The following is a 13,510-nucleotide window of genomic DNA, read 5'->3' on the forward strand; positions in this document are numbered from 1 at the left end:
GGTCAACATGGTGAAACCTCGTCTCTACTAAAAATACAAAAAAAAATCAGCTGGGCATGGTGGCACATGCCTGTAATCCCAGCTACTCAGGAGGCTGAGGCAGGAGAATTGCCTGAACCCAGGAGGCGGAGGTTGCGGTGAGCCGAGATCGCACCATTGCACTCCAGCCTGGGCAACAAGAGCGAAACTCCGTCTCAAAAAAAAAAAAAAAAACAAACAGATATGTATGCCAGAAGGTGCAAAAAGAAAAAAAAAGGAAGTAAAAAAAAAAAAAAACAGATATGTAGGCCAACTTAATTTCACCCCTGAGAACAATAATTTCTGATCAGTGTAGCTCTAATCAACATTCATATGGAGGAGAGAAGGGGGAAAAAAAATTACATTTCCACCTTTACTTAGAAAGTTTAGTTCTTGGATATGGATAGTCTACAAAGAAGAGAAGGATTCAGAAAAATAAGTAAGAATGGCAGAAAATGGCAATGTTATTTTCTCTGGTGTTATAAGCATCTTCAAGGAGTCTGATGATCGGATAGATTTAGTGCTGGGTATGGATAATAAGGTTTCTATATGTAAGGAATGGGCAAAACATTCAGATATTGTATAACTGAAATTGGTTTAAGAAACCCCGATATTGGCTGGGCGCAGTGGCTCACACCTGTAATCCCAGCACTTTGGGAGGCTGAGGTAGGAGGATCACCTGAGGTCAGGAGTTCAAGACCAGCCTGGTCAACATGGTGAAACCCCTAAAAATACAGAAACTAGCCAGGTGTGGTGGCACACACCTGTAATTCCTGCTACTTGGGAGGCCAGGGCAGGAGAATCGCTTGAGCCCAGGAGACGAAGGTTACAGTGAGCCTAGATCATGCCACTGCACTCCAGCCTAGGTGACAGAGCGAGATTCAGTCTCAAAAAAAATAAAAAGAAAAGAAAAAAGGAAACCCAGATTATCTTTTATATATATTCAGTATTCAGGCTCAAAAAAATATATGCCAACTTAGGCTGCTTCTGACGAAACACATTTTGATATAATGGGGCTAAAAATGAAGATGAGTACACAGGAAAGTAAAAGTGTAGAAAAGTTAGACTCCAGGAAAAGAGAATGATCACAGATTCTATTCTACACGTTTGTTTAATGTAAGGGAACAAATGATTGTTAATAACTGACAGAATTCTGCACCAAATACAACAGCATGTTTACAGCCAAAGGAGCAGGACCATTTAAATTTAACAGCTCCTAACATGTATCCATAAAGTACACTATGAAGAAAATTACCAGTCTAAAACAGTAAGTCACACTAATTGAATGGTGAAACTTAAATACATTGGGCAGTATTGTGCCGTAATTTTCTAGACTTTTATAATTATTCTTACTTATTCTTTCAACCACTGACCCCTCACTATATAATCTCTAAAAAACAGCCATGATACCGTAGCTATAAGTATCAATGTTAACTACTCAACAAGACTTCCAGAAGTATGTCACAAAAATCTGAGTACAACTAAGACTCTTGAGAATACAAGATAAGTGCAGCATCACCTCCCTCTCCTGAAAATCATCACTTCTTTCTTCCAATACCCAGGAAGAGTACTTAAAATCTTTTAGCTACTTTATCTGGAACTAAAGCTTACGGGAATCCATTTCTGCTGGACTATAATGACAAATATATTTGGGGATGAAAAGATTTTAATATTTTGGATCCATGACAATCCTAAATACACATGTCTCTAGACAAAAAGGGACTTATCTATTATATAACACGGAGATTAGAAAAGGTAATAATACCCTCTTAAATTATCATTCTACTATAGAGTTAACTAAGTTTGTAAACTTATAAAGACAAATTAAGCAATTCATTTAAGATCAGGCAGACAGCACATCTGTGTAACTAAAACTCAGCTGCAATTCCACAAAAGTAAAATCTGTTTCACAACGCATGTCTTTTTCTAACATCTGTCTGCACAAAAAATTAATGTATCTTAAGTATCAACCAACAGTTATCTTTTAGTTAAACAATCAACAAAAGAAATTTCCTAAAGCTTAATGTAACGTACAAATAGGATTCCTTAAAATTCACACCTTGCACAATAAGGTTTTAAAAACATGTTTCAATTATCTTTTAAGTTTTTAAAAAATAAAAATGAATTTTTATCAGAGTAAGCTAACAGAAACATTGCCCTAAAAATGTCTCAACTGTAAAAATCTCAAATTTGCCTTTTTCCTCTTTAAAATCTCCATTGTACATGTATTACACAACTGCTGAGCCAGTGCATAAGCTTCATAGAAGATTTCAGACATACAATCACAAGATCAAAGAGTAAGGTCCTACACCTTTGGCCCCGAGCCAAACAATACTACTGAAAAGCCATTATCATTTATTTGCTTTAGGAAAAAAGCCAAAACTACTTAGACCTTTTCCACTTTCAGAAAAATTTACATGTTTCTGAATATGGATCTAATTTTAAGTTCCATCTTAATGTGCTCTTTGTTTCAGAGGTGAAACAACTAATACATGTGCTTCTGAATCACAGATTAAAAAAAATGTATCTCCCGATCTCAATGTGTATCAACAGCCATTAAAAATGTCCATATTCTCTGACCAGTAGTTACACTTAGGAAAACTAGACTAAGGAAACAAAGGCAAATATAAAAAATTCTACTGGCACCTAAAGCTACACACACACAAAATGTATTTATTATATAAAAACAGCATTACTTGTTAACAAAAAAATATATATATAGTTCCAAGGTAACCACTATCTTATTGTTGGAGGTTTGTGAAATATTAGGCATCCAAAGTGATGGTTATTAGCTGGGCATGGTGGTGGGCACCTGTGGTCCCAGCTACTCAGGAGGCTGAGGCAGGAGAATCGCTTGAATCCATTCAGGAAACAGGGGTTACAGTGAGCTGAAATCACGTCACCGCATGCCAGCCTGGGCAACAAAGCAAGACTCCATCTCAAAAAATATATATGTAATATAATATAATATAAAAAAACAAATGTTTAGAAAAAGTTATGTTTATGGCCAGGCACAGTGGCTCATGCCCGTAATCCCGGCACTTTAGAAGGCTAAGGCAAGAGAATCGCTTCAGCCCAGGAGTTCAAGACCAGTCTGGGCAACACAGTGAGACCCATCACTAAAAAAATAAAATAAAAAAATTAGCCTGGTGTGGTGGCATGTCCCTATAATCCCAGCTACTCAGGAGGCTGAGGTGGGAGGACTGTCTGATCCTGGAAGGTTGAGGCTACAGTGAGCTACGACCATGCTACTGCACTTCTGCGTGGGTGACAGAGCAAAACTGTCTTAAAAAAAAAAGGGTCTGGCATGATGCCTCACACCTGTAATCCCAACACTTTGGGAGGCCAAGGTGGGCAGATTACTAGGTCAAGAGTTCAAGACCAGCCTGGCCAACATAGTGAAACCCCATCTCTACTGAGAATACACAAATTAGTCGGGCATGGTGGCGCATGCCTGTAATCCCAGCTACTTGGAAGGCTGGCGCAGGAGAATCACTTGAACCCAGGAGGCAGAGGTTGCAGTGAACCAAAATTGTGCCACTGCACTCCAGCCTGGGAAACAAAGCAAGAATCTGTCTCAGGGAAGTGGGGGAAACAACCAAAAACAACAAAGGGATGGCTATAAAAGCAATATATAAATGTGAAAAATGCTTCTGATATAATGTCAAAGATATCAAGATAGAAAATTTCACGATGACTCTGATTGTAGCTATATAAAAATTGATAAACAGAAGAGAAACTGAAAATAAATACTAATAATTATTTCTCTATTTTCTATATTGTCATAATGCCATAATACTTTTATTTTAAAAGAATAAAAGTAAATTTAAAAAACATCTGACTCTGCGATCTGTGTTCAGATATTTCTTTGGTAAGACCGTACTGGACAAAATAAGTAAAAATGGAGTTGACTTTCACATTTGTTAATACTTATTAAAGATATACAAATATTGGTACTTCTTTACAAATGAAAACTTTCTTAGTCTGTTTGGATTACTATAACAAAATATCTTAGAGTAGGCAATTTATTATTTATTTATTTTTGTTTATTTGTTTTGAGACAGGGTCTCATTCTGTTGCCCAGGCTAAAGTACACTGGTGTGATCATGGCTCACTGCAGCCTCAACCTCCCAGGCTCAAGTGAGCCCCCCAACTCAGCCTCCCAAGTAGGTGGGACAACAGGCGTGAGCCACCACACCCAACTAAGGCTATTTTTAAAATCTTTTTGTAGAGGTAGAGTTTCGCCCCATTGCCCAGGCTGGTTTCAAACTCCTAGGCTCAAGTGAACCACCCACCTCGGCCTCCCAAAGTGCTGAGATGACAGGTATGAATCCACAGTATACAACCAACTAGGCAACTTATAAACAGAAATTTATTGCTCACAGTTCTGCAGGCTGGGAAGTTCAACATTAAGGCGTCAGCAAACTTGGAGTCTATTGAGGGCCCATTCCTCATAGATGGTAGCTTCTGTGTGTCTGTCCTCTCATGGTAACAAGCAGGCTCCTTTGATATTTTTTTTTTCTTTCTTTTTTTTTTTGACACTGAGTCTTGCTCTGTCACCCAGGCTGTAGTGCAGTGATGCAATCTTGGCTTACTGCAACCTCCGTCACCTGGGTTCATGTAATTCTCCTGCCTCAGCCTCCCAAGTAGCTGGGATTACAGACATGCGCCACCACGCTTGGCTAACTTTTGTGTTTTTAGTAGAGACAGGGTTTCTCCATGTTGGTCAGGCTGATCTCAAACTCCTGACCTTAAGTGATCCACCCACCTCGGCCTCCCAAAGTGCTGGGATTTCAGGTGTGACCCACTGCGCCCATCTCTCCTTTCAGCCTCTTTTATACAGGTATGAATCCACTCATGAGGGTTCTGCCCATTTAAGATGTATCACCTCCTAAAGGCCCCACCTCTTAATACTATCACATTAGAGATTAAGTTCCAACATGAATTTTGGGGGGACACCAACATTCAGAACATAATACTTTCATCCTTCCCTTAAGTAATTAGGGGCTTTCAAGAATGAATATGATGTGGAAGAAATAACCCTAGATTATTTGGAAGGAAAATACATACATACATTCATCAGTTGCAAATACCATTGGGATATTTGGACGATAGTTCCTGGTAGAGTAGCCACCAGCTAAATAAATGCACAAAATTAGACTACTTAAATCTTACTTTTCTAATTGTCAACTACCTATATATACATATGAGGATGTTCATTCATTTAAGCATATACTGAGTGTTTACTAAGTGCCAGGTAAATTGCTTGGTAAGAAAATTACTTTGAACAAAACAGACCTTGCCCTGCACTCTTGTGGCCAAGAGGTGGATATGAAAACACATAATCACAGTACAAAATAACAAACTGTATAAAAAGAGATTAATAAGAAAGTAAGTAACAACATTGTGAGAGGATAAGAGAAGACAGTGGCAAGAAACATAGAGCTATAAAAGCAACTTCTGGCTTCTAGCCTATAGCTATTGGGCCAGGAAGAATGAAGTCAGACATCTTTAAAAGGCAGACCAAAGGACATAAGAACAAATATGTTCTTAAGTTAGTAGACTAAAACTTGCCAAGTCTTCTGGCCAAAGTTCTTTTCTATGAAATAGTGAATGGTATCCTTAAACAAGTCCCACAGCACTTTAGAGGCACACTAATTCTCTGAAAGCACTAAGTACACTTAGAAAACTAACAGTACTTCCCAAACTTAAGAAAATACCTCCAAAACACTTAATTTAACTCTGGTATACCAGTTTATTTACCAGGTGGTCAGGTCTAACAATTGTTAGAAGATGATTTTTCCTCCCATTTGGGCAACTGCAGAGATTACTCTCCAGAGTTCAACTTGATAAGGACTGCCAACATATAACAACATGTAAACTCTAGAGTTTAACCAAAATATACCCACCATGATCACTGAACCCATAAATATGAACCAATAAAATAAACTTAGTCTGTTAACCTTATTGCTGCCTTTTCTATCACACTCCAAGCTGACAACATAATCAATCTCCTAGTGAGTGCACTTTAAAATACACTGATATGGCCAGAACTCACAAAAAGTGCAGATCAAGTCTATGATTTTGACTAGTGATTCCTGTTCGTATAGGATCTGCAATGAGACTCTAGATTTGCCTTGTAACAGACTGATCATTATTTTTTAAGTGGCAGTGGTGTTTAACATTAATAAGCAAAATACTTTTGCAGAGTTTCATGTACTTTCATATTTCAGAAACCGTAAAATTTTGTTTGCATTTATAGAATGATTCAAAGGTACACAAAGCACTTAAAGTCTACATCACTAATACTCATAACAGACTTGTGAGGTAGGTCAAGGGCAAATACAATTGAGTTGTTTAACAGAAAAAGGTTAGACAATTTCTTCAAAGTCACAGAATGAATTGGAGATAGACAGGGAACTAGAAATTAAATGCCCTGATTCATACAACAATGCCTACTAAAGTAAGACAGACAGAGGCTAATTGTCCAGAGTTTACAAATCCTACCATGCTTTTTAAAACACACATCAAGAGAAATTTTTACACTAAGCCAAACAAGCAGCAGTGAATAATACATGTTTATACATTTTATATAATATAAATAAAACATTCCCCATTAAATACAACATGTTTTGATAGAAATGTAGATCACTGAAAAATACTTGCCTGATCTTTTTTCAAACTTGCAGAAATTTCTTTACTGATGCACTTACCTCCTGAATTTACTTAGAACCTTAAAGAAGTTCACATACTTAAAATAAGCAGTTATTTCTGATAGAAAGAAACCATGACATCTCTAAACTGTGCACAATCCCTACATAGTCTCTATGACTAGAATATCTAGGATATTTTGAAAGTGAGGAAAGACGAAGGCCCCAAACAAGAACTGAGTCTAGTCTAGTAATGCAGCTGTTGCAAAAGAGACTAACGTCTTGACTGAGATATTGGTTTCCCTCCTTTTACTACATTGCCAACAAAAATGGTGGTACTAGTTTTTTTCGGCCAGTTAAGGAGTCATTTCTCACTGTCCTTCCTCTAGTAAAAGTAATAGATGTGTTTGCCATCTACAAAGGGAGTGGAAGGTAACAGGTAAGCTCTAACAGCCCATGACATTTCTAACTTGTCCATAGGGAATAATCACCTGTATCCTAGATTGATTTAGAAATAACTCCTGTTTGGCCTGGCACTGTGGCTCACACCTGTAATTGCAGCACTTTGGGAGGATGAAGCAGGTAGGTCACCTGAGGTCAGGAGTTGAAGACCAGCCTGGCCAACATGGCAAAACTCCGTCTCTACCAAAAATACAAAAATTAGCCAGGCATGGTGATGCACGCCTATAATCCCAGCTACTTGGGAGGCTGAGGAAAGAGAATCGCTTCAACCCAGAAGGTGAAGGCTGCAGTGAGCCAAGATCATGCCACGGCACTCCAGCCTGGGCGACAGAGACTCTGTCTCAAAAACAAAAAAAAAAAAAAAAAAAAAGAAAGAAATACCTCTTGTTACATGCATTTGTTTCACTAGGGACAAGATGTAACATTTTAAATGCCCCCCCACCAAGTTTAATTTACTTTAAATTAAACTAAATAAGAAAATGCAACAGAAAATCATGTGCACAGTCACAGTTTGATTCCAAGCTAGCCGGTGCAACTACATTATCTCAAAGCCTAACAACTGCTCTGAAATGCTATGTTGTAGCAACATGCCAATCTGCCATGAAAATTTTCTTGAATCTGGAATATGCAAAAAAGTAAACTTACAAACACAACCTACTTTAGCATATCATTTATCATACTTTAGGATATCTAAACAAACAAAAAATAATCTCCCATGATGACATACTAAGAATAAAAATATATGTGGTATCTGCATTTATTATTTATTATTAATACCTCCATTCAAAACCATTACTTGCGAGTTAAAAATAAGTATTTTATGCTGGGCACAGTGGCTCACACCTGTAATCCCAGCACTTTGGGAGGCTGACGCAGGTGGATCACCTGAGGTCAGGAGTTCAAGACAAGCCTGGCCAACATAGTGAAATCCCATCTCTGCTAAAAACACAAAAACTGAGCCAAGTGTGATGACAGGTGCCTGTAATCCCAGCTGCTTGGGAGGCTGAGGCAGGAAAACCACTTGAACCCAGGAGATGGAGATTGCAGTGAGCCAAGATCTCACCACTGCACTCCAGCCTGGGCAACAAGAGTGAAACTCCATCTCAAAAACAAATAAATATATAAATATTTTAGCCTTTTTTTAAAATCCTAAATAAGCAACAAATTTTTAAAAAATAAGCATGTGTGCTTTAAGTTGAACACATAACTCAAAAGGAGAAACTAAACTCAAGTAATCGTTTTGAAAGACAATTTTTACTCATGAAAATTACAGAATGATCTAAATAGCTTACAAAGAAAAAAGCCTAAGCAAGATGAAGCTCCTACCCAGACTAATTTTCAACAACAACAACAAAAAAAAGCACTAGAGTAAAACATTTTAGGAAGCTTAAAAAAAAAAAAAAAAAAAGAAAACAACAAATTTTAGCCTTAACTTTTCTAAAGTTAAAAGTTTTTTCCTTTTTTTTTTTTTTTTTTTTTTTAAGACAGGGTTTCACCATGTTGGTCAGACTGGTCTTGAACTCCCAACCTCAGGTGATCGCCCACCTCGGCCTCCTAGAGTGCTGGGATTACAGGCGTGAGCCACCACACCCAGCTAAAAGTTATCTTCTATCCAAGAAATAAAATGTGTGTTTAACGCTTCTTAGAAGGGTATCTACCAACAAAATTAAACTTAAAAGTAGTCTTTTTTTTTTTAAACGGCATCAGAAGCAGCAGGGATACAAAATAAAAAGTTGTATTTTTTTCTTTTTTAATCTTAAATAACATAAGAACACTTTAAACATGCAGACCTTTTTCTTTTTTCAAACTTTTCCCATATTATATGGTTAATTTCATTACATCCATCTTATTTCCCACCTTCACCACAAACCATTTCCATCTTTGTGCCTCCCCAATTTTTTTTTTTTTTTGAGAGTCTCCCACTGGAGTGCAGTGGTGCAATCTCCACTCACTGCAACCTCCGTCTGCTGGGTTCAAGTGATTCTCCTGCCTCAGCCTCCTGAGTAGCTAGGATCACAGGTACACACCATCATACCCGGGTAATTTTTTTATATTTTTAATAGAGACAGCCAGGCTGGTCTTGAATTGCTGACCTCGTGATCTGCCCACCTCAGCCTCCCAAAGTGCTGGGATTACAGAAGTGCGCCACCGCACCCGGCCTTCAAAACTTTTTACTGTAGGGGGAAAAAAAACCATTCAAGAGACGTATATTCTTCTACAAAACCTTCAAGTGTGCTCAGAAGTCATTTTCCCTGAAACAGATCAACAGGGAAATAGCTTGACACTGTCCCCATGAGCTCCTTTATCCTACCTCCACACCTCCCAAACTACTCCCTATTTTCCCCTCTGAAAAACACTCAATTTTTCCATTAATGCAATCTGACCTAATGAAATCAAAGCCTGCCCATCTCTTCTTCTACCCCTTTCTTTCATGCCCTAACCTCCAATAAGAGGATAATTAAGAACCAGAAGTAAGAAGAAGTCGGGACATGATCGTTTCTCTTCCAATCCCCTCCCATGCCCTCTTTCTAAAGACCTCTCTTTATAACTCTATAGCCTTTCCTCTCTTCCCTGTAGGTGATCTATTCCAGAAACTAGCTATACCCCACTCCCCAGATAAACACTTCACAACCCTACCCCTTAAAATGGTTATAAAACATGGCCAGGTCCAGGGGCTTATGCCTCAATCTCAGCACTTTGGGAGGCCAAGCAGGGGCAGATTACCTGAGGTCAAGAGTTCGAGACTAGCCTGGCCAACATGGCGAAACCCCATCTCTACTAAAAATACAAAAAATCAGCTGGGCGTGGTGGCCGGTGCCTGTAGTCCCAGCTACTCTGGAGGCTGAGCCAGGAGAATCGCTTGAACCCAGAGGCAGAGGTTCCAGTGAGCTGAGATAGAGCCACTGCACTCCAGCCTGGGCGATCAAGACACTGTTTCCAAAAAAAAAAAAAAAGGTTATAAAACAAAACAAAATGTTGATACCTCTGTTACCTCTTCCAAGCTTCCCAATAACATTTCTACTAACACTATCCAAAATATTTTTAAAAGACAGGTAGGTCTCTCTTTTCAGCCCCTCATCAATAATCCTACACTCTAATTACCTTCAGGTGTCCTCTCAATCTTACAAGAATATTTACAAATCTCTTATTCTTTCTACCGCTCCTTTGATTCACCAATACCTGTATCTAAAAATCCCTATATGCTGCAGGTATACTTCTCCACCAATAATGCTGCATAGCCTTTCAACCCTCAACCAAACTTACAAAAATCTCTTTTTTCCAACCTCCATGTATCTAAAAATCATCAGTTCCCCTAGCACTATCAAGTCTTCAATAACACTTTAAAATCCCTTAATATCCTTGCTATCACACGTATCGCCTCCCTAATAATACCTAAAACCCTTCAATGCCCACACATCCTTTTCATCTACTCCATAGTATTTTCCAAATGCTTCAATATTCTTGATCCTTTGGCACTCACCAATAATCACTCTGAAGCTTCAATGTCCCTGCTATCTGTTTCTGCCCTCGTATTTCGAAAATGCCCTCGATACTCTGCTTCTAGACCTTTCAGTCCCGGAATAATACTGTTTATCAAGCCCTTGATATTCAGCTATTCCCTTCGACATCCCAATAGTCACATTTTAAGAATCCCTCAAGAGCCCTGCTTCCCCTCTCTCAGTTCTCAAACAGTAATGTTTTAAATTCCCTCCCTGTCCCTGCTGCCCCTTCCAGCACCCCGATATTTGTGTTTGAAAAGCCCTCGCTGTCCTTGCCTGCCCCCCACCCCAGTCCCACATCCTCGGCGCTTCTTAGTCCCCGGCGCTCCTCTCCCACCCCCACCCCCACCCCCACCACAATGGTAATAGTACTACAGGGACGTCGCCGGGACCTCACGGCCGCGGCCCCTCAGCGCCGCCCCCCACGCCGCCTCCCCTCCCCCACGCCCCCGAGGGTCCCCAACGCCCACGTTCGCCGGCCCCGGCCCAGCCCGACTCACTCACATCGGCTCCAGTAACTTGGCCAGCCAGGACTTGAGGGCATCCACATCCTCTATGAGCATGGTGCAAGGAAGGCGGGCTCGGCCGCCGCTCTTCTTCAGGCCTGCCGTGGGTCTCCACTACGCCGACTCCTCACGTTCCCTTCACAGCTCCCGGTGCCCCAGCCCACCGGGCATCTTAGGATACTTCAACCTACTCCCCCGGCCCGGGCCTAACAGGAACTAACCCAAGAGCCCTCACTCAACCTAGCCCGAAGGCCGCGGTGGGCGGGAAACAGTGTCGAGTGGCAGGTCTGAGAACCAATAAGAGAGAGAGGGCCCTGAGGCAAGACCAATGAAAAGGCTCACTCGCCCCGCCGGCGGGCCGTACCCAGTCAGGGAGGAGAGAAATAGCAAGGTAGGTGGAGAGCTTAAGTGAACTCCTGGTGCAAGATGGTATCTTGGAAAGGTGCTTTGCCTCTTAAAGGGGCAGCGGCGCCTTTTTTTGACCACGCCACCGCCCGCCGTGGAATACCGGTGTCTGCGGCTGGGAGTGCCTGGGGGAACCCGGCGAGCCCCTCAGCCTGGTTCCTTCCTCTCGTTTTTCCTGGAAACACACACTCGTGTCCCGAAATGACTCAGCTGTAGTAAATCTGCAACACAACGTGCAACATGTTCACGTTCGACAGAATGCAAAATTTTACTTTTTTTCTTTACACACTCATTTTGATCGGCATTCACGTTTGTATTTTTCGCTGCTCTGCTTTAATTACGCAGAATGTTTCTGGCAACCATGCCTTGGAATCCAGTAATCGTCATTTTTAAAACGTGGCGCACGGATGTAAAAGGCTGAGGCCATCTCAATTTTGCTAGTATTATTAATAAATGCTGCTTTATTTAGGGAAGAAAAACGACTCCAATAGTTTGTTTTTAATTATCTTTTCATTGCATATCTAAAATTCAGTGCTTGGGGGCTGACAGGGAGAATTTGAATTAGCAAAAAAGGATAAAAAATAATTTTAAAGAAAAATTCGGTATTACCTAAATAGTAAACTTACTTTCTAGTAGGTGAGAAATACCTGCTGGAGTTTTGAAATCACTGATACGGCACGGGTGTTAGAATCTTTACCCAATAACATATCCTGAGTCCCTGCAATTGCCAGCACTGAGTAAGGCACTAGGAGTTCAATGGTAAGCCAAGCAGATCTTCTCCTCTTAAGAAGATGAACAGTTTATGGGTTTATGCATTGCAATAACAACATTTGAAAAATACCTAATAAGCACACACCTCATATAAAAGAGATGGATTAACCTCAAATAAACAGACATACTATATATACGTAGAACAGGTATAGTCAAACTTCTGCAAAGGATTAGATACTAAATATTTTTTATTTTGTGAGCCTTGCGGTATCTATGGCGACTACTCAACATACCATATCTTGGCATGAAATTAACCGTAGACAATATGTAAATGAAATGATTGTAGCTGTATTACAATAATATATTAAAATTATATAAAAATTTAAATTTGGCCGGCATTGTGGCTCACGCGTGTAATCTCAGCACTTTGGGAGGCCGAGGTGGGTGGATCACCTAGGTCCGGAGTTAAAGACCAGCCTCGCCAACATGGCGAAACCCAGTCTCTACTAAAGATACAAAAATTAGCCGGGCATAGCTGAGCGTGTCCAGACGCGGTGGCTCACGCCTGTAATCCCAGCACTTTGAGAAGCCGAGGTGGGCGGATAATCGGGGGTCGGGAGTTCGAGACCAGCCTTACCAACATGGAGAAACCCCATCTCTACTAAAAATAACAAAACATTAGCCGGAGTGCTGTATGCCTGTAGTCCCAGCTACACAGGAGGCTGAGGTAGGAGAACTGCTTGAACCTGAGAAGCGGAGATTGCCGTGAGCCGAGATCGCACCATTGCACTCCAGACTAGGCAACAAGAACAAAACTCTGTCTCAAAACAAAACAAACAAACAAACAAAAATTAGCCAGGCTTAGTGACACATATTACCAAGACCAGCCTGGCCAACATGGTGAAACACATCCCCGCAGATATACAAAAATTAGCCGGGCGTGGTGGCAGAGATTGCAGTGAACCGAGATGGCACCACTGCTGTCTAGCCTGGGCGACAAGAGCAAAACTCTATCTCAAAAAAAAAAAAGTACTTTGAAATTCTTGTAGAGAATTGATTTACTGTGATAAAGGCATTTCTTGTTCTATTTGTATTATACTATCACATTCTTGCATAGCTTTAGGCCTAATAAAGATGCTTACATTTCTCTTTTTAAATTTCTTTCATTTAGTGGGTAACACTACGTCTCCTTTGTGGAATGAAGTGAGGGGAAAATGTAGGTAAGCTTAAAGAAAGGAGGGAGAGGAGAGAGGAAAGG

At 40.3% G+C, this 13,510-nt stretch overlaps 1 protein-coding gene across 2 annotated transcripts in view; it reads right to left on the reverse strand.

Moving 5' to 3' along the window:
- The window catches only part of RBM27 (RNA binding motif protein 27), an 88,589-nt gene extending 77,180 nt beyond the window's left edge, over positions 1-11,409 (reverse strand). For both annotated transcript variants that reach the window (XM_032250338.1, XM_032250339.1), the window contains exon 1: positions 11,135-11,409. In XM_032250338.1, the coding sequence (XP_032106229.1) occupies positions 11,135-11,193 (59 nt within the window). In that variant the 5' untranslated portion in view covers positions 11,194-11,409. The remainder of the gene's footprint in view (positions 1-11,134) is intronic.
- Positions 11,410-13,510: the final 2,101 nt, after the last annotated feature.

This window comes from Sapajus apella, unplaced genomic scaffold (genome assembly GCF_009761245.1).
Source record: "Sapajus apella isolate SASKATOON/1434 unplaced genomic scaffold, GSC_monkey_1.0 scaffold71, whole genome shotgun sequence".
Lineage (NCBI taxonomy): Eukaryota > Metazoa > Chordata > Mammalia > Primates > Cebidae > Sapajus > Sapajus apella.